We start from the raw sequence: 21108 nt of genomic DNA on the forward strand, positions 1-21108 counted from the left end.
TTCTTGGGTTTTAAATTACACAGTTCATAAGCTAATACAAACATTGCTGTTTTGACTGTCCAAATCACTTAACAAGCTTTCAGTTACCTGAGCAAGCTACAGACACACTCCAGTGAAAATACTTACTTGTCCATGCCATGCATAGTGCAAAATGATGGCAGAGTTGGGATGGTTGCCAAGGAAAACTGGCATGAGTGTAGAGATGAGTTCGTGGCGCAAGGTATGCCAGGATGTGTTGATCTGTAGTAAGGCCAACACCAACATATCTGGGCAATGCTTGATAGGAAAACTGAAGAGCTGCTTAACCTGTTCATACTGTCCCACTTCTGCCAAACGTAACAGAGACTCAATCAAATCTAGGCTCTTCCTAACAAAAGACAGAAACACACCACACACACAAAGAGAGAAAAAAAATAATTAAAGAAGTCAGCTTACAGGATCCAGGATTCCAGCATTTTCTAGAACTGAGATAATACAAAGCAATGCCTGCTGCAAACCTAATTTAGATTCGACATTAGGAAGTTCTTCAAAGTGAGGGTGGTGAGGCCCTGGCACAGGTTGCCCGGAGGAGCTGCGGCTGCTCCATCCCTGGCAGTGTTCAAGGCCAGTTTGGACCTTGAAGCAACCTGGTCTAGTGGAAGGGGTCCCTGCCTGTGGCACCGGGTTGTAAGTGGATGAGCTTTCACATCCCAACCCAAACCAATCTGGGATTCTATGAAACCTGATGTTGCAGCTCTTGTCACATAGAATTAAGCTTACAAGACTATTCTTAACCATGAAAATTAATACTTTTACTTCTTTTGTTTGGGTTTTTTTTGTGTGGGGTTTTTGCTTGTTTGTTTGTTTGGTTTTGTTTACAAACCCATTTAAGAGCTTAAGAGCTTCTGATTCTGTTAAGGAAGGGGGAAAAGTAAAACCTGATGTTTGAAAAAGAATTAAACTTGAGGTAGATAATTTAGGTTGAAACATACTTCCTTCCAGAGATGGAATACACCTTTTTTTAGAACTCCTCCAAGTCCCCACCTGTGAAACTTAGTGAAGATACTCTACTTCTTTCATCAGCTTTAGAGACAAACAATCATTGCCACCTTCCCCAATTTACCCACATTCTCCACCCCCAATTTCCTCTTCTTGGCCATACAATGGAAATAGAACTAAACATATTCACTGAAATGAGCTACAAAGCTGTATCAAAAGAAGGGGTGTAAGGGTCAGCTCGTCACCTTTATGCAACAACTCCACAATAGCTATATAAATTTACTTTTTAAATCCCAGAAATTCTTTCATAGAAGTTATCCTGGGTTCAGCAGTAGCAGCCATTTTTCTCCTTCTTAGCAGCTGGTGCAGTGCTGTGTTTTTAACTTTCAGTCTGGGAACAGCGCTGATAGCAACAACTAAAAACATTGGAGTTAAGTAATGTTTACTCTGACCAAGGATTTTCTGAGTCTCATGCTCTGTCAGGGAAGAGGGGGAGCCAGGAGAAAGCAGAGACAGGACACCTGACGCAAACTAACCAAAGATGCATTCCATGCCACAGCACTTCATGCGCAGGATGTAGAACTGGGGTGAGTTACCCAGAGGGGCTAGAGCACTGCTAAGTCGGGCTGGGTATTGGTTGGCAGGTGGTGAGCGGTTGTATTCACTTCCCTTGTTATTTCCCTTATCATTATTATTATTGGTGGTAGCAGTACTGGTTTTGTGCTATACCTTAGTTACTGGACTGTTCTGATCTCAACCAATGGGAGTTAGACTCATTCAATTATCCTCCCCATCCCTCCAAGAGCAGAAGGGGAGTAAGGGGGGGGAGAGAGCGAGCTGCGTAGCTGGGCTTAAACCATAACAGTTCTTTGTGGTGTCCCACGCGGCGCACGAAGGGTTGAGATAACGACAGATCTGAACAGTGTGTGTCTAATTGTATTTTTGACAAGCATTCATAGTTTTGGATTAATAGTCACTTGTCACAATGCTGATTTATTGGCTCTCAAAGTTGTTGCTCTTGATCTCACAGTTTCAATATGTCATACCTTAGTTATAGCCAGTATTTGCTCTTCTAGTGTTTATCGGCTGGGGGCCTTGGGCTAAGGTTCTTGTTTCACTGTACTTTATGGTACTGATTTCTAATACAATACACTCATTGATCATGAAACTGATCTGGCTTGCATTCCCAGTGTGGTCATCACCTCTATACTTTGTGTTTAACAGTTACACATTTTTTTTCTCTTCCTTGGGTGGTCAAACCTGTGAAGTAAACATTCCCTCATGCTCCCAGACCCCAAAACCAGATAATTTAAAGCATCATTTGAGAATTCTGAATGTTTTGACTGACCTTTAGGCACCCTTGAGACCTGCCTGCTTATTTTGATGGGGATCACCATGTTGGCACACATACAGAATGTGTTATACCAACAACCATATCGTCTCATATCAAGAGCCGAGCAGAGTCGGGTTTGGGCCTTGTCTAGGGTTTGACGACGATATAGGAGGACCAAAAGATTTTCCCTGCGGCTGGACAGTCATGCGTGGCAGGGCACATAGGATAGTATGGGCAAGCATCTAGGCCAGCGAGCCCCTCCACTGCTTTGGATCTTCACCACCGAACAAGTGAAAAATCCAGAAAAATTAGTAAAACACTTAAATGAGGTGTGTTGTCATCCTGGTCGTACCAGAAAGGGACAAATCATGGCAAGGTGCTGGGTCTTGGCCTATGCTTACAGAGCCCTGTTCAACACTATCCAGCACCCTGAAAGGAAAAAAAATGTCCCTGGATCTGATGGCAGCACAGATACTCCAGGACCAAGCACAGCAGCTACACCAGCCCTAGCGACAAGTACAGTAGCTACTCAAACTTTGATTGTAACAGACAGCACAGCTAATCAATCTCCACGTACACCAGCTACACCAGCCCCAGCAATAAGTACAGTAGCTGCTCAAATCCGAGCGACAAGTACAGTAGCTACCCAAACCCTGACAACAGATACTGCAGCTAAACCAGAGGACTAATTTATACCAATATCGGTTGCTCCTGTACTCAAGAAGAAAAGCAAAAAAAAAAAAAAAAAAAGACAAGAAAGACGAAGGAACAAGATGAAGAAGAAATGGAAATGCATTTTCTACCTGGGACAGCATCTGATCAGGAGTCATTATCACATAAAGAAGAAGAAAAGGTGACTTCTCGACCCCGGACCTCAACGGAGTTAGGGAATATGACAAAAGATTTTATCTATCAACCAGGGGAGCACATCATCACCCGGTTGCTCTGATGTTGGGTAATGGGGCCGAAAGTCACAAACCAGAAGGCAGGGGAGCCAAGCAGCTGGCATTACTTGCTAGGGAAGAGGGAGTTGACAAAACAATTGCAAAAGAGAAAGGGTCCCTCAGCCTTTGGAAGAAGCTCTTAGCAGCTGTGAAAAAAAAAAGGTTTCCATACAAGGATGATGTTATGAGTCATTCGGCCAAGTGGACTACACTAGAGAAAGGCATCCACTCTCTGAGGGAATCAGCCACTGTAGACATGATCTATCACATCAAGCTGAATAACAGGAAAGTACCCATAGATCTAGATGAAGTCAAATGTAAAGGACCAATGTGGCGGAATTTACACGGAATGCACCATCACATCATATGCCCATTCAGTGGTAACAGTAACATGAAAAAACATAGTGCGACTAAAAGTCGATGAAATGATTCATAAACTCCAAGAGTTCAAAGACAATCTCACCCCTTCCATCATCTCAGATGTGGAAAAACTGTCCCAGGAGCTCAAGCAATTGAGAGACGATCTATCTGATCTATCCAGCTCCTCACATGTACCAACAAACGTCTCAGCTATTAACAAAATGCGTCCTACTGTTCGAGGGAGAAGATATAGAAGGTATACGCCACGGGCCACCCTATGGTTTCACCTGCAGGACCACAGAGAAGACATGACGAAGTGGGATGGAAAACCTACCTCGGTTATGGAGCAACGGGTGGGAGAACTGAAGAGGAGAACAAAGGTCAAGGCTGACCATCCCATGAAAGCTGCGGCTTCAGTCTCTGGTGAGCAGGTTCCCAGATGAAGAGAAAGACCTGATTTTACTCTAGCTCCTATGATAAGGCATACTAATCCCTTTCTACAAGACCTAAGTGGAGAATCTTAAGATCACTATTAGATGGGCGCTGCTTCCAGCCAGGTGGAGGTGAGGGACAACTGGGTTTCATAGACTGCATGGATCAGATGGCCTGGCACATCAGTCCCACAGAAATATAAGGCTCTAGTAGATACCAGTGCACAGTGTACCCTGATGCCATCAAGCTGTCAAGGGGTGGAGTCCATTCATATTTCTATAGTGACAGGAGTATCCCAGGAGTTGACTGTACTGGAGCCTGAAATCAGCCTGACTGGGAAGGAGTGGCAAAAGCGCCCCATTGTGACTGGTCCAGAGGCTCAATGCATCCTTGGCATAGACTGTCTCAGGAGATGGCACCTTCAAAGACCCAAATAGGCACCGATAGGCTTTTGGTACTGCTGCTTTGGAGACAGAGGAAATTGAGCAGCTGTCCACCTTGCCTGGCCTCTCACAGGATCCTTCTGTTGTGGGGTTGCTGAAGGTCGAAGAACAACAAGTGCCAAACGCAACCACAACAGCGCACAAGTGGCAATATCGCACCAACCGAGACTCCCTGATTTCCATCCATAAGCTGATCCATAAACTGGAGAGTCAGGGAGTGACCAGTAGCACCAGCTCACCATTTAATAGCCCCAAATGGCCAGTGTGAAAGTCTAACAGAGAGTGGAGACTAACAGTAGAATATCATGGCCTGAATGAAGCCACCACCATTGAGTGCTGCCGAATTAGACATGCTAGATCTCCAGTATGAACTGAAGTGAAAAGCAGCCAAGAGGGATGCCACAGCTGATATTGCCAATGCATTTTTCTCAATCCCTTTGACAGCCGAGTGCAGGCCACAGTTCGCTTTTATTTGGAGGGGAGTCCAGTACACTTGGCATCGACTGCTCCAGGGGTGGAAACACAGCCCTACCATCTGCCATGGACTGATCCAGGCTGCACTGGAGCAGAGGCAAGCTCCAGAACACCTGCAATACACTGATGACCTTATTGTGTGGGGTGATACAGTAGAAAAAGTGTTGGAGAAAGGGAGGAAAATAATCCAAATCCTGATGAAAGGCAGTTTTGCCACAAACCAGAGTAAGGTCAAGGGACCTGCACAGGAGATTAAGTTTTTGGGAATAAAATGGCAAGATGGATGTCACCAGATCCCCACAGATGTAATCAACAAGATAACAGCAATGTCTCCACCAACTAACAAGAAAGAAACACAAGCTTTCTTAGGTGCTGGGGTGTTCTGCAGAATGCAGATCCCGAATTACAGTTTGATTGTAAGCCCTCTCTTTCATGTGACCTGGAAGAAGAATAATTTCAAATGGGGCCCTGAGCAACAACAAGCCTTTGAGTAAATTAAACGAGACATAGTTCATGCAGTAGCCCTTGAACCAGTCTGGACAGGGCCAGATGTAAAAAATGTGCTTGACACTGCAGCAGAGGAGAATGGTCTCACCTGGGGCCTCTGGCAGAAAGTTACAGGGGAGACCCAAGGCTGAACCTTCAGCTTTTAGAGTCAGGGATACAGAGGAACTGAGGCCAGCAATACCACAACTGAGAAAGAGATACTGGCAGCCTACGAAGGGGTCCTAGCTGCTTCGGAAGTGACTGGCACTGAAGCACAGCTCCTCCTGGCACCGAAGCACAGCTCCTCCTGGCACCCTGGTTGCCCGTGCTGGGCTGGATGTTCAAAGGCAGTATCTCCTCTACACATCATGCAAACGATGCTACATGGAGTAAGGGGGCCACAGTAATAAGACAAGCTCGAACAGGAAATCTCAGTCATGCAGGAATTCTAGAAGTCATCCATGGACTGCCCAGAGGGCAAAGATTTTTGGAATGTCACCAGAGGAGGAAGTGATGTGTGCTCAAGAGGAACCACCATATAATAAACTATCAGAAAGTGAAAAGCAGTATGCCTTCCTTACTGATGGGTTCTGCAGTTTTGTGGGAAAGCATTGGAGACAGAAGGCAGCTGTATGGAGTCCCTCATGACAGGTTGCAGAAACTGCTGAAGGAGACGATGAATTGAGTCAGTTTGCAGAGGTTAAAGCCATCCAGCTGGCCTTGGACATTGCTGAATGAGAAATGCGGCCAGTACTTTATCCCTGTACTGACTTAAAGATGGTGGCAAATGCCCTGTGGGTGCGTTGGCAGCAATGGAATCAGAGCAACTAGCAACACAGAGGAAAACCCATCTGGGCTGCTGCAGTGCAGCAAGACATTGCTGCCCGGATGCAGAACCTGGTGGTGAAGGTATGCCATGTACCCAAGAGTCAGGCCACTGAGAAATACCAGAACAACCAAAAAGTGGATATAGCTGCTAAAATTTAAGTGGTTCAGATGGATTTAGATTGGCAACATAAGGGTGAATTATTTTTGGTCTGGTGGGCCCAAGACACTTCAGGCCATCAGGGCAGAGATGCAACATTCAAATGGCCTTGTGATCGAGGAGTGGACTTAACAATGGACACTATTGCCAAAGTTATTCACCAATGTGAAACATGCTGCAATTAAGCAAGCCAAACATTTAAAGCCTCTCTGATATTGTCGTGGTTTAAACTCAGCCACGCAGCTCGTTCACTCATTCCCCTGCTTCCTCCCTCTTTCTTTCCTTCCCCTCCCCACTCCCGGAGGGATGGGGAGGAGAATCGAAATAATGTAACTTCCCTGGGTTGAGATAAGAACAGTCCAGTAACTAAGGTATAACACAAATCACTACTGCTACCACCAATGATAATAATGATAAGAGAAAATAGGTGGAGACAGAGTATCCACCCCTTATTCCATACCATTCACGTCATGCTCAGATCCCACATTTTAAATATATCGTCGCTCTTACATATATATACATGCACACACAGACAGAAAGAGATCATTTCTTAGTACATGGACCAACCCCTATAATGCTTCCGAGTCCATTCAGTCCATATCAGGTTCCATCCCTTGTAACAGTCTTTCAGCGTAGGAAAGGCTGCGTGCAGTGTTGGATCGTTGCCTGCTGATGCTGATCGTTCCTTTACTGCAGAACTTGCCTGGTTCTATCAAAATTCATTCTCTGTTGGGATGATGGTTGGAGGGAAGTCAGGGCCAGTCGCTGGTGACCTGAAGACACCTATTGCCCAGGTTATTCATGAGTGTGAAATATGTGTTGCAATTAAGCAAGCTACACGGTTATAGCCTCTCTGGTATGGAGGACAGTGCCTTAAGTATAAATATAGGGAGGCCTAGCAGATTGACTGTATCACACTCTCCCCAACCCACCAAGGCAAGTACCCTATGCTTACCATGGTGGAAGCAACCACCGGATGCCTGGAAACATACGCTGTGCCCCACGCCACTGCCCCGAACACTATCCTGGGCCATGAAAAACAGATTTTGTGGCAATACGGCAGCCCAGAGAGAACTGAGTCAGACAGTAGGACTCATTTCTGGAATAACCTTATAAACACTTGGGTCAAAGAGCATGGCATTGAGTGGGTATATCACATCCCCTACCATGCACCAGCCTCTGGGAAAATTGAATGGTACAATGGGCTGTTAAAAACTACACTGAGAGCAATGGGTGGTTGGACTTTGAAACACTGGGATACACATTTACCAAAAGCCACCTGGTTGCTCAACACCAGAGGATCTGCCAACAAGGCTGGCCCAGCACAGTCAGAACTTTTACGCACTGTAGAGGGGGACAAAGCTCCTGTGGTGCACATGAAGAATTTGCTTGGGAAGACATTCTGGGTTATTCCTGCTCCAGGTAAAGGCAAACCCACTCGTGGGATTGATTTTGCTCAGCGACCCAGATACACTTGGTGGTTAATGCATGATGATGGGGAAGTCCGATGTATACCTCAAGGGGATTTGATTTTAGGGGAAAACAGCCAATGAACTCAATTGTATGTTGTTGCCTGCTATGTAGCACTTTTATAGCCCATCAACCAGATGTCTTCAGGTCACCAGCGATTGCCCCTTCCCTCTGACCATCATCCCAACAGAGAATGAATTTTGATGAAACCAGACGAGTGCTGCGGTAAAGGAACGATCAGCATCAGCAGGCAGTGATCCAACAGTGTACACATCCTCTCCTGTTTTGAAAGACTGTTACAAGAGATGGAGCCTGACATCATGGACCAAATTAACTCAGCAGCTTTATAGGGATTGGTCCATGCACTACAGAATGATTTCTCTCTCTGTGTGGATGTATATATATGTATATATACGAGATAAGAGTGATGGTATATTGAAAATGTGGGATCTGAGCATGACATGAATGGTATGGAATAAGTAAGTGCTGGATACTGTTCTGGGTTCAGCAGTAGCAGTCATTTTTCTCCTTCTTAGTAGCTGGTGCAGTGCTGTGTTTTTAACTTTCAGCCTGAGAACAGAGCTGATAACACCAATGTTTTTAGTTGTTGCTCAGTAATGTTTACTCTGACCAAGGACTTCGTGAGTCTCATGCTCTGCCAGGGAGGAGCGGAAGCCAGGAGGAAGCAGAGACAGGACACCTGACCCAAACTAGCCAAAGATGTATTCCATACCACAGCATGTCATGCCTGGGATGTAGAAGTGAGGGCAGTTACTCAAAAGGGTTAGATCACTGCTCAGCTGGACTGGGTATTGGTCAGCGGGTGCCAAGTGGTTGTATTCTCTTCCCTTGTTATTTCCCTTATCATTATTATTATTGGTGGTAGGAGATGACAGTCTTGTTCAGAATGCATGTCTAAAGGTTTTCCCGAATCTTCATTAGCATAGTCAGGCCCTCCTCATATGAGGAGAAAAACTCCTATCTTCAAACCCGGGCTGATGGAGCTCGTCTAGCCTTGTATGGTCTTCCATCAGAGAGAAGGACACTCTTACAAAACCTATGACCTGTGGACTTTGCTGTCATTGTCCTAGCTAACTAGGCTGTGCCAGTTAAACCTCAGGTTTAAAGGGTGGGGCCAGTTCTGTGCAAGCTGCGCTTCACCTAAAAAATCCACTGTGCAGGTTGGAAGGGCTTACTCTCACTTGTCTGTATAGACAAGCGGGGGTCAAAATGGTAGGTGACAAAGTGCATGGGAAGCTGCAAGATGCAAGGTTGCATGCAGGCGGACCAGCGCATGGGTAGCTCATGTTAGCTCAGGAGTTGAGAGTCGTGATCAAACACTTTCTGACTGCCTCAGCACCCCTTTTCCCAGATTTGCATATCCCACATGCCCTTGGTCATCATGCTTGTAGTAAGCGTGGTTAAAGCACTTCCCAAATCTTCGCTTGCTAAGCCAAGCCATCAATTATTATTGGTGGTAGCAGTAGTGGTTTCGTGTTATACCTTATTTATTGGACTGTTCTTATCTTAACCCGTGGGAGTTAGGTTCTTTCAATTCTCCTCCCCATCCCTCCAGGAGTGGGGGGGAGGAAGGGGGGGAGTGAGAGAGCAAGCTGTGTGGCTGGGCTTAAACCACGACACAAGTACAGCAGGTTTCCCTCATGTCATCCTGGGAAAGACATTTAAATTCATACCACCTTTAAACCTTTATATCAGCTCACAGTATGTCCCAAAATACATCAGCAGAAATTCTCCAGAGAACTGGACGACTCCATTAAAAGCAAGAACTAGCAGTACACTTTCAAATATTAGGGAAACGCATGACAAGTTTGGATAACATGAGAACTTTCATCAATCAAACATTGTTCAAATATTAATGGCTGATGTCTTGGGATATACACAGCTACAAATAAATCTGGTTGCATGACTACAAAGCCATATTTGACCAGACAAGTAATCCTTCTCTAGGTATGAAAAGGAGTCAGAAGCAGGTTTACCATGTAGCGATTTCCCTGTTGTCATCCTCTGGTGGTGCCTTCAGGATGTCTGTGGCAACAGTATGACAAGGGTAGTCAGCAAAACAGAAGATGTCAGGGTTTATGAGGGAATGCTGAATGAAGGAGAGCTGTAATAAAAGACAGCAGAAATAGTTTAGATATTTTGAGTTTAGGGTTCCTTCCACTTTATCAACTGCCACATTTCTGAAAATGATGCAAATCAATGAATCAGCAGAGATGAGCCAAAATATATTATCAACGTTTTACGCAAGACTGAACCTCACACTTCCCCCAGAATTTCTGAAAACAACAAATAGAGATGTGCTGTGGGGACTGGCCTGCACAAAGATGTAGCCCTTTTGTGTAGCCAGGTAAAAAAAGCTCACAGCACAACTGCAGCAACAGTTCTACACTCAGCTGAACCATGCACCAGAATTCTGCTAAAACCAAAGGTGCTGCCACACATGTACAGCAAGTGACCATCTCCTCTCAAACAATGAAGACACTGTTCAATTAACAGACTGTACTTCAGTAACATACCTGAGGCCTATGCCTTAATAGGCCAAGTTCTCCAGTGTGGCTTGTCTCAAAATTCACATTACCAATCCACATTTACCTTTCAATAAATCCAGGAACTTGGCAGGTGTTGTACAGATACAGCAGAAACACTGGTACGCTTACCTGGCCCTCTGCATGTTTCCAAGGTCTATATATGGCATTAACAGGAAAAACTTCCATGCCCAGCCCTCTCTGGATGCCAAACACCACAATATGCAGGCCCTTGCTGTCACGAATCTGAAATCCCAGATGGTCCAATTCATAGGTTACTACTTTGAAGTCTAGGCTAGGATTCTGCAACCAGAAAAACAAGTAGTCAGTCTTAAACATTAGAGTCTTCAATACTGTCTTGTAAGAACCCCTCTTCATCTGTAATTTACCCAGCTTAACATACACCTGACTTCTAGTTGAAAGCAAGGGCTTTGGTTTTAAAAAGAATAGGATTTAGATAGTTGTGAGAACTTCATGCAAGTTAATGTTTGAAACTAGCCTGTGAGATTGCACTTCCCCAGCACCACAGGCAGCAATGTCTATCCTTCCAAACATTTCATTAACAAGTCCTAAAAAAAAAAAAAAAAAACCACAAAAAAAAAAACAAAACCCAAACACACAACCTCTTTCTTAGCATGCTAACTCATTCCTTTTGTAGAGTTCCATATGCCCTCCAATAAAAGGCAAAAGGGTCTGACCTGCTGGCAAGCAGAACTTGCTTTTCCTTTTGGATAATGTACACTGCAAGTAATTGCAAAGCACCTATTTGATTTTCAGCAATAGCATGAAACCATAAGGATGAGGGAGCTTGGAGGGAACCATGGCCACTGTGGATCACAGACCACTCATTTCAGAGATACACGAGCACCAAAGAAAGCTAGTTGTATGTTCCAAGATTTAGGAAAATAAAGCAGGGACTCCCACATAGATTAGAGATGACGTACAAAAAAAACTGATCACCCAATATAAGGTAGGCAAAGGAAATGGTACTCACATTTCACTGAGTTAATTGCAAAAATTGCTGCTTAGAAGTGGTGGAGAAAGGTTCCTATTTCTGAAGCCTCGTCACACACAAGAAACATTTAGTGTTTTGGAATGAGTAGCTACAAAAATATTTTGCCTTTTCATCATCAGTGCCTACAGCAAGATGTTTTTCAAAACAAGGTGCCTGATACACTAAACTTTCCACTGCCAGAAGTAAGTTCAAGCACACAAACCCTCAGAGGACATGTGCTGGAGTACATGGGAGCAGCGTGGAATAAAATCTGAAGCTGCACCCAAGTTTGCCATTCAGACAGCTTTTTCCCCCACAACTCCTCAAAATATTCTTGTTCATGAGGAAAGAACACTACTAGTCATTTAAGTACAGCAACACAATTATATTAATGAGATTCAAAGCCATTCAGGCTGCTAGGAGCTTAAAGTGCTTTACGTTCACACCAAGACATGCCCTCCTGCATAAAGGCCAAGATGCTCACAAAACTTACCAGCTCTTTAAGAACATCAATTAAGACCTCCACATTCCAGGTATGGGCTTGTGCTCCATCACTTTTATCTTTCCCATCACTCCAAATCCCACTGCCAGGAGCCGAAATAGACTGCAAGTTAAATACACTCCATCAAATACTAGGTAAGAATAAAGCAGTCTCAAAAGCTCCTAGCTACATAACTCCCAGCACTATAAAGGCAAAAAGTTCAGACCAGTAATGTCACCTGTTGCACACAACTGAGAATCTTTCATTCAAGAATGTGTTATAGACATTTTCAGCAGAACAATTAGATTTGTAAGTGTTGAATAATAAAAGCAAGTCTTGAACTACTAGAGAACAGCATTTTAACTCCTTATTATCTACTGATTAAAATATATCTAAGCCCAACAGGTCACTCACTTGTAATGGAATACCATCCGTCAACCCCGAATGAGTTCGAGCCATCATCCCCAAAACCCTGGCAACCTGGGCAGCCGTGACTTCCCGAACACCAAACTGCATGATTATGTTGCGACATTCTTCCATGCTAAGATATAAAAAAAACCAACCAAACAAACAAACAAAGAAACAAAAACACATACAAAAACCCAGGGAGATCTTAATTCAAAAGCAGGTTTCATTGTGGCACAATGTAAGACAGACCAAAACAAGACCTGTAAGTATGGTTGGGAGAAACTAATCACAAACTTAAGTATAACCATTCACTCAGCCTCAGTCACATTAGTCAAATGATCCAATATAATAAAATTCCATGAGAAGCAAGAAGAGAAATTCAGTAGAAGCTCCATGCAATTATTTAAATGAAACATGCTGTGCCATGTATTCAGTTCAAAGCTAGGTCGACTTAAGTGACAACAAGAGATGTTTCACAGGCTATGCTGTCAAAGCAAAAGCACAGGGTAGGGTTTAGCAGTTCACTGTTAGAAACACTTCTGTGCATTGACCTGTTATACAGCTTCAGAGAGTTAAGTTTTGCTACCTAAACGTAAAACAAAGGCTTTGAGAATGCATGTTCAAACCAATGACATGCACTGTTCAAAAGATAAGCTGTGAAAGTATGGACACCTTCTGGCCTGGTGCAAGGCCAGGTGTCTCTGAGCAGAGGTTGCTAACAGAAACCTTTGAGGAGCCCCAAAAGCCAACAATGAGCAGATGCTGAAGTTTCAATTTTAGAACTGAAAGCCCTTTTTTGCAATGCATTTCACTTTGTGAACGCTTCTTTAGGCCAACAAGATGCATACAGCATCAGTACAGATAACATATGCCTCCTAAACCAGTGTTTAACAAAGAAAAATTTTCAACATCTTCCAACACATTTATATTGTTTCCTCACTTCCCTATTTGAGCAGAAACTTATGTGAAAAAAGATTTTATCACCTCCCCAAAAGTAGTCACTAGTCTTTTAAAATACAAAATAACTTAGTTCTCTTAGCTTATGCTTCTTAAATGGATCTTCCTAAAAAATAAAAAAAAACCCACAGAAAAAAAAAACCACCAAAACACACACCCCACAAAAAAAATAATAATAAAAAAACCCAAAACAACTAAACAAAAAAAAAAAAACAAACAACCACCACACAATACATTAGGTTCATATTGAGGGCTAAGACTAAGGCCCCCATCAAAACCAGCCACAGGCTTGCAGGCTCCTGTTACTACTACCAGTATTAGAGCACTCCTAAATCCTTAAAAACAGCATTCAGAAGTTAAGCTGGATTTGTGCAGATAGTAGGTATACAGCAGGAAAGACATTCAATATACAATGAATAATGTAATATAGCCAAATTAACTCTTCAATATAAAAGCTTCTAAGTAGTCTAGCTTCTCCTGATTTTCTAGTAACTATTCCAACTTGCATATAAACAAATAGCCCATATAACACAATACTTATGCCATATGCAAAGCTCTTCAGTCCTACTGAGGCCACACCTGCAAACCCATGGGGTTCTGTACATGACAGCCCATTTTGCATGGCTCCAGCAAGTCCAAACAACAGCCTCCCATCTAACATTTCAGACTAGGGGCACAAAGCAAGAATATGGAACACTATTGAAGACGTGGGTCATGTATTACTATGAACATACGTGCAGATCCAGGGTGAGTTGAAGAGCTGTACTTTACCAAAATAAGCCTAAGCAGGCAAAGACATGCAGCTGTGAAGATACTCTAGCATTTCACTATCATAATTAGATCCTACAACTACAAATTATCTCAGTCATACTGTGTACCACACTGATCAAACCCCAGTACAAACAGAAAGCTGCTGCTGGCCAACTCTTGAAGCAAGACTACTACATTCAGTTCTTCTGTAACCTGTTTCATATGAAGAGGGAGCTAAGAGCAGCCTGGCACAAAAGCAAAGTTCTTCCAAAGATCTAGTAAGATTTAGTTGGGATTTATTCTGCCTAGCCACTTTGGTTTTACTTAAAACAAGAAAGGGCAATTGTTAAATTCTTATAAAACCTTCATGAAGAATATAAAACAGGAATTAAAACAAGAGACCTCACAATACTCAATGAGGTTCTAGTTATTTTAGTACTGCAAGTGTTCTTTACCCTTTGTCTCAAGAAACAGAAAGGAAAACCACCACCACCCAAGATGACTACAAACCTTGTACAAAAGCCATAGCCAACTTCTTGCATGAAATCTGCCAGAGAACTCTCCATCATGGTTTTGGCTATCCCTCCAGAATCGGGCAGGATCCTGTCCATTAGAATGTCCTGTTTTTCAGGGTATAGAAGTGGTGAAAGCACCACAGGACAACACTCCTGGGGAAAATCTGAAGGCAAGAAAAAAAGTGTCAAAAAAACCCAGAACACTAGTTGCATGCAAGTGACTTTAAAATAATTTGACTCATGGGTGGGCTTTCCTGAGACAGCATTATCCTTAGTTAAGGTGATGTATAATATCTCCATACTCTTTGGAGACACTCAGAGAAGAGTTCCCATTTTCCCAAAACAAAGTGAGGGGGAATGACAGAAGCTAATACACTAAATCTTCATTTAAGTACAACTTCTTAGTTCATACTTCAACAAACAATAAATATTTTGCTCTTGTATAAGGGGTGCCTTGCTCTAGGTCTGGAGAGAGCCAGGGAGTGGGATCAGTTAAATCCAGTTAATTTCTCAAGTCCAAATCCTTATTCTGATGGGTTTACAGCAAACACTGTTTCAGAAAGGAAGACACTACCCCTGCCATCACAAGGACCATGGTAGCTTCCAGGACATGAACCAGTTTTATTCAAAAGCACTTCCCTCCCTGTACTAGTGTTCCCTCATAGATCTGCACCCAATATACACAATCCAGTGCTTAAAGTATACTATACCTGTTTGAAATGTTTGTTCCTTATGCTGTAAGGAGCTCAAGTTTTTCAACTACCTCGCACTGAGTTGCTTTAAGTTAAATCTACAAATACCATCCCCCACAAGCATAGATTCAAATATCCCCTACTTAATACTGATTTATCACTCCTCAGAAAAACCAAGCATAATACCACATTACTGCTCATTAACCCAGTATGTTATGCCAGGACAGTGGAATTTTTCTGTCAGTTGATAAGAGTTCTGAAAACGTACAAGCTCCCCACCATACGTAACATACTGCACTGGCAGTAAGTTACAAAAATCCATTTCAAAGTTTGCATTTAGTCAGGCTTCTTGACAACCACCACACTTACCTCTACGTAATGTTTTGAGGAAAGCGTCAATCTGTTCCTGTCCCACCCCAAAGGCTCCCTTCTGCCCAAAAAGGAGATGAGAGAGAAGAAGGTGCAGGACCTCTATTGCAATATCTTGGAAACCACCTTCTTGACTTCCACTGACGTCCGTGTCAACGTAAGAGCGCAGAAGATCTGGGAGTTTCTGTTTGATAAACTGGGCAGCTTTTGAAGACAAAAGAGGCAAGAATCAAAACCTGAATTTCTTTTTAATGTGAAGACTCTTTTTAGCTAGGTACTATTCTCTTAATCTGAGTTTGTTTACTGCAAGCCACAACAGTTAAGAGTTAAACAGAAGTCTTAACCCATACCTCAGAACTCAAATATTACTGGACAGATAAAAGAAAATACCACAGTACCTCAATTTGATTCATTACCTAGCAAGTCATTCATGGAAGAGACCTTCAACTTCATATAAGACAAGGTGACTGTGCTATCTACTGCCCCTCTCAAAATGGTGTTAGACTCAAATAGCACCACTAATTGCAAGGTCTTGCATTACTCAGGTCACGCAGACACACATCGATCCATCTCTAGATAGCTCACTGACTTACAAAGAAAATGCGTCCCTGCTGCAGTACTTCAGAAACTTCACTTACCAAAACCTCGAAGATCTGAGCTGAAAGAGTTCAGTAAAGCAAGACCAAAAATCACCTACAAACAAGAACGAGTATCACAGTAAGGGGACATCATCCTTGCTAACAAGCTTAGTCAAAAAACATTAAAGTATTTTCAAAATAAGTGTTCACCTACCTCTTGAACCTTACTTAGTTTGATGACTTTACTTAATTGGGCAAATAAGTGGGGTGAAGGCTTTAGACTCTGAAATAGACAAGAAGAGTTAAATGGAAGCTGTTATGGAATTAGTGTCTTTTGAAATGCAGCAGTCTATCGAGAGTTCATTTGTATATCTGCAATATCAGGAACTATTCTGCTGTAGGTTAACACAAAGCTTATGTGGCTAAACAGACATCTTTGGAACTACTTTTAGAAATACCTGAACTAAAACTTTCTTCTGCATATCCCACTCTTTCACTATCAAACCATTATCATGGCTTTGATATTGAAAGAGAAGCACTGATGAATTATTTTGGTTCTGACTACCACAAACAAGCCATAAACTACTAACCTTAGATTAAGCTTTAAAATTAGGTTGCAATCATTCCAAGTGATAAACTTGCTCTGCTTAACAAATCCAACTTGTGGACAAGATAAATTTTTTGAAGACTTAAGAGCAACCAATCTTAGCCATAAAAAAACAACCCAGGAAAAACCCAAGGGAAAACCAGCTGGTTTCCTACAGACCAATTCACTGCAGTTACTGACACTGGGATCCCCTTCAAAAAACATACAAACCTTCTGATAGTGCAATGGATTATCAATGGCGTAGGAAAGCGTCGAGATAAAGTTTGGTTTTGTAATCAGCAATACACACTCCTGGATCAGAAACTGAGTCTGAAAAGAACAAGATAACTTGAAAACCCTCACATTGCTTCATAACAGGACAATAAAACATAGCTTCTAAAGTCCACTGTGTGCAGTAAAATTAAACAAAGATAAGGTCTTTTTAATTGCACAAATTCTCATTAATGGTAAAGTTTCTTATTCCAGTTTTCTTCAGGTTTGGTTAGTTTTCCCTTTTAAGACTAAGAGATCAAACAATATCCATCATATGTGCAATATTTCATTATCTGCAAGCATCTTCTCACATTGCAAAAGACAAACTGAGATTATTTGATTCCCATTTATGAGCTAAAAAGCCTGTGGCAAAATGGCTTATGGATGAACACACACCTGAGAGAACAGACAGCAGAAGTGTCAGTTAGTGGATTTGGACAAAGTTTTAAAAAACAAAGAAAGGCTTTCAAAACAGAGCACTGCACATGCTGGAAAAAGCAATTGTACTGAAGTAAAATTGTACTGGTTTTTCAGATCAAGTAACTGTAAGAGTCAGATACCAACAATTTGTTGTCTTCTGACTGAGGACGAGCAAAACATGCTTGCAATTGAAAGGCCATAGACCACAAAAGAAGTCAGCTTAAAGCTACTAAAGTATCACCTGCTACAAGCTCAAGAGTGTTGCATCCCAACTAGAAGGAAGTGCAGCAGGAGGGCCAGGAGAAGTCCTTGGATGGATAAGGAGTTGCTGAGGAAAATTCAAAGGAAAAAAGAGGCTTATAAAAGGTGGAAGCAAGGACAGGCAGCCTGGAAAGAATACAGGGATGTTGTTCAGGAAGCTCAGGACCAGGTTAAGAAAGCCAAGGCCCAGTTAGAATTAAATTTGGCTAGGGATGTAAAAGATAACAGGAAGGGATTCTATAGGTACATAGCAAATAAAAGACAGACTAGGGACAACGTGGCCCCTCTCTGGAAGCTATCAGGAGAACTGGCTACCCTGGAACTGGAGAAGACTGAGGTTCTTAATGACTTCTTTGACTAAGTCATCACAGGCAAATGCTCTGACTGCACCACCCAAGTCTTGGAAGGCAGACACAGGGGCTGTGAGAATGAAGACTTTGAGCCCACTGTAGGAGAGGATCTGGTTTGAGACCATCTTAAGAACCTGAACGTGCACAAGTCCATGAGACCTGATGAAATCCATCTGCGGGTCCTGAAGGAGCTGGCAAAGGAAGTTGCTAAGCTACTGTCCATCATATTTGAAAAATCATGGCAGTCAGGTAAAGCTCCCAATGACTGAGAAAATGGAAATATAACCCCCATTTTCAAAAAGGGGAAAAGGGATGACCCAAGGAACTACAGACCAATCAGTCTCACCTCTGTGCCTGGCAAAATCTCGGAGCAGATTCTCCTGGAAGGCATGCTAAGGCATATGAAAAACAAGGTGCTTGGTGACAGCCAGCATGGCTTCACTAAAAGGAAATCCTGCCTGACCAATTTGGTGGCCTTCTATGATGGGGCTATGGAACTGATGGATGGAGTAGATCAGTTGATGTCATCTACCTGGACTTGTGCAAAGCATTTGACACTGTCCCACACCACATCCTTGTCTCTAAATTGGAGAGACATCAGTTTGATAGGTGGACCACTCAGTGGATAAAGAACTGGCTGGATAGCCGCACACAAAGAGTTGCGGTCAATGGCTCAGCGTCCAACTGAAGACCAGTAACGAGTGGTGTCCCTCAGGGATCGGTCTTGGGACTGGCCTGGTTCAACATCTTTGGCGGTGACATGGACAGTGGGATTGAGTGCACCCTCAGCAAGTTTCCCAATGACACCAAGCTGTGTGGTTCGGTTGATACACTGGAGGGAAGGAATGCCATCGAGTGGGATCTTGACATGCTTGTGAGGTGGGCCAATGCCCACCTTATGAAGTTTAACCATGCCAAGTGCAAGGTCCTACACCTGGGTTGGAACAAACCCAGGCACACCTACAGGTTGCGCAAAGAAGAGATTAAGAGCAGCCCTGCAGAGAAGGACTTGGGGGTGTTGGTCAATGAGAAACTTAACGTGAGCAAGCAGTGTGCACTCACAGCCCAGAAAGCCAACCCTATCCTGGGCTGCATCAAAAGGAGTTTGACCAGCAGGTCGAAGGGGGTGATCCTGCTCCTTTTTCTGCTCTCATGAGACCTCACTTGGAGTACTGTGCGCAGTTCTGGTGTCCTCCACATAAAAAGGACATGGAACTGTTGGAACAAGTCCAGGGGAGGGCCACAAGGATGATCAGGGAACTGGAGCACCTCCCGTATGAAGAGAGGCTGAGAAAGTTGGGACTGTTCAGCCTGGAGAAGAGAAGGCTGCGTAGACACCTTATAGCAGCCTTCCAGTATCTGAAGGGGGCCTATAAAGATGCTGGGGAGAGACTCTTCATTAGGGACTGTAGTGATAGGACAAGGGGAAAGGGGTTAAAACTTAAACAGGGGAAGTTTAGATTGGATATCACAGTATCACAGTATGTTAGAGATTGGAAGGGACCTCAAAAGATCATCTAGTCCAATCCCCCTGCCGGAGCAGGAACACCTAGATAAGGTTACACAGGAACGTGTCCAGGCGGGTTTTGAATGTCTCCAGAGAAGGAGACTCCACAACCTAAAGGAAGAAATTATAAGGAAGAAATTCTTTCCTGTTAGGGTGGTGAGGCACTGGAATGGGTTGCCCAGGGAAATTGTGAATGCTCCATCCCTGGCGGTGTTCAAGGCTAGGCTGGAGAGAGCCTTGGGTGACATGGTTTAGTGTGATGTGTCCCTGCCCATGGCAGGGGGGTTGGAACTAGATGATCTTAAGGTCCTTGCCAACCCTAACTATTCTATGATACTACTACCTCTAACCTGCCTTCACACTTAAATGTTATTGCAGATTTTTAATAACCAAACCTAATAAGCAGAATCCTCAGTACAAACTGTACCTGATGAAAATCTTTGCCACTGCTTTTACCATCGCCACTGAAATCCACATGCGAGAATAGGCAGCGTAGTAAATGCCTGTCTGCCTCAGGACCGTGTCTATTCACAATCTGGAAAAGAAAAACCCAAACCATAACTTGGTAGTGAATAGTCATTACAGAGCAAGATCTGGGTCTGGTACTGTGAACACATCAGTACTTCTAGTGGTTGTCACATACAATTTTAACAAAACTGCTAAGAATGTTCCTTTTTGGTCAGTAACCTTAAAAACCAAGTAATTAACCCTATTTGCAAATTAAAAGTATAAACCAAGAGATAAAAAAAAGGATCTAGACATGAGTCATTGACACAGAAGCCATGCATTTCATGGGTAGCATTTTTAAGAAGCTAAGTAAAAGGGTTTTTCAGGAAACCTAAAGGAGGATTTCAAGCTTCTCTGCTACCAAAGCAGCCCAGAACCCACACAGTGCCATGGCCTCACTTTTTACTACAGCTACAATGCCTAACTGCAGGAGTACAGCCATGGAACAGCCTGCACCTCTGTGCTATGCCTGTGTAGCAGGAATTTATCCCAGAGCCAAGCCACCACACAGCATCTCCACAGATCTTTGAGGCAGCTTCTGCATTGTCTCCTGATCATGACTGACTTGACTGCTGTTACTCCAGGGTCTTTTAAAACATAAGGGAATACTACACAGGAAGTGTTTCCTGCCATCTAAAGAAAAAAAGCTCATCTCAAACTTGCTTATTAGCAAGCTTTAAAAAAAATTAAATGCCAGAGGCTGAACACCTGCAGCTGAGACTTTACCAAGTCTTTTCCCTGTTATTTTGCTCATTCAAGCAAATTCTACACCTCAGTCAGAAAGAGGTTATCTGCGTATCTGTTAATTTGCAACACCTATCACTCATCACTACCTCTTAACAGCATTACGTCTTTGCTAGCATCTTCTGTCATTTGCCTCAAGTTTAACTCTTGACTACAGACCAGGTCATCAGCTTTGTCTGAAGTATCTTCAGGATGTTTCAGTGCTTATTCACTTCTTTAAATCTCATCTAACACAACAGCATAACTTGTTTGTAATAAAACCCAT

The 21108-nt window shown here is 43.1% G+C and overlaps 1 protein-coding gene across 1 annotated transcript in view; it reads right to left on the reverse strand.

Moving 5' to 3' along the window:
• The window catches only part of CNOT1 (CCR4-NOT transcription complex subunit 1), a 79966-nt gene that overhangs the window by 55781 nt on the left and 3077 nt on the right, over positions 1–21108 (reverse strand). The window contains exons 2-12 of the mRNA XM_061359374.1: positions 20020–20127; positions 17013–17111; positions 16410–16478; positions 16256–16310; positions 15618–15821; positions 14552–14720; positions 12341–12467; positions 11939–12049; positions 10584–10754; positions 9903–10030; positions 127–367 (exon numbers count right to left, since the gene is read on the reverse strand). Of these exons, the coding sequence (XP_061215358.1) occupies positions 127–367; positions 9903–10030; positions 10584–10754; positions 11939–12049; positions 12341–12467; positions 14552–14720; positions 15618–15821; positions 16256–16310; positions 16410–16478; positions 17013–17111; positions 20020–20127 (1482 nt within the window). The remainder of the gene's footprint in view (positions 1–126; positions 368–9902; positions 10031–10583; positions 10755–11938; positions 12050–12340; positions 12468–14551; positions 14721–15617; positions 15822–16255; positions 16311–16409; positions 16479–17012; positions 17112–20019; positions 20128–21108) is intronic.

The sequence above is a fragment of the Neopsephotus bourkii genome, unplaced genomic scaffold (genome assembly GCF_033783945.1).
Source record: "Neopsephotus bourkii isolate Nb327-2 ecotype Australia unplaced genomic scaffold, CSIRO-AGI_Nbou_v1 NB_969, whole genome shotgun sequence".
Classification (NCBI taxonomy): Eukaryota; Metazoa; Chordata; class Aves; order Psittaciformes; family Psittacidae; genus Neopsephotus; species Neopsephotus bourkii.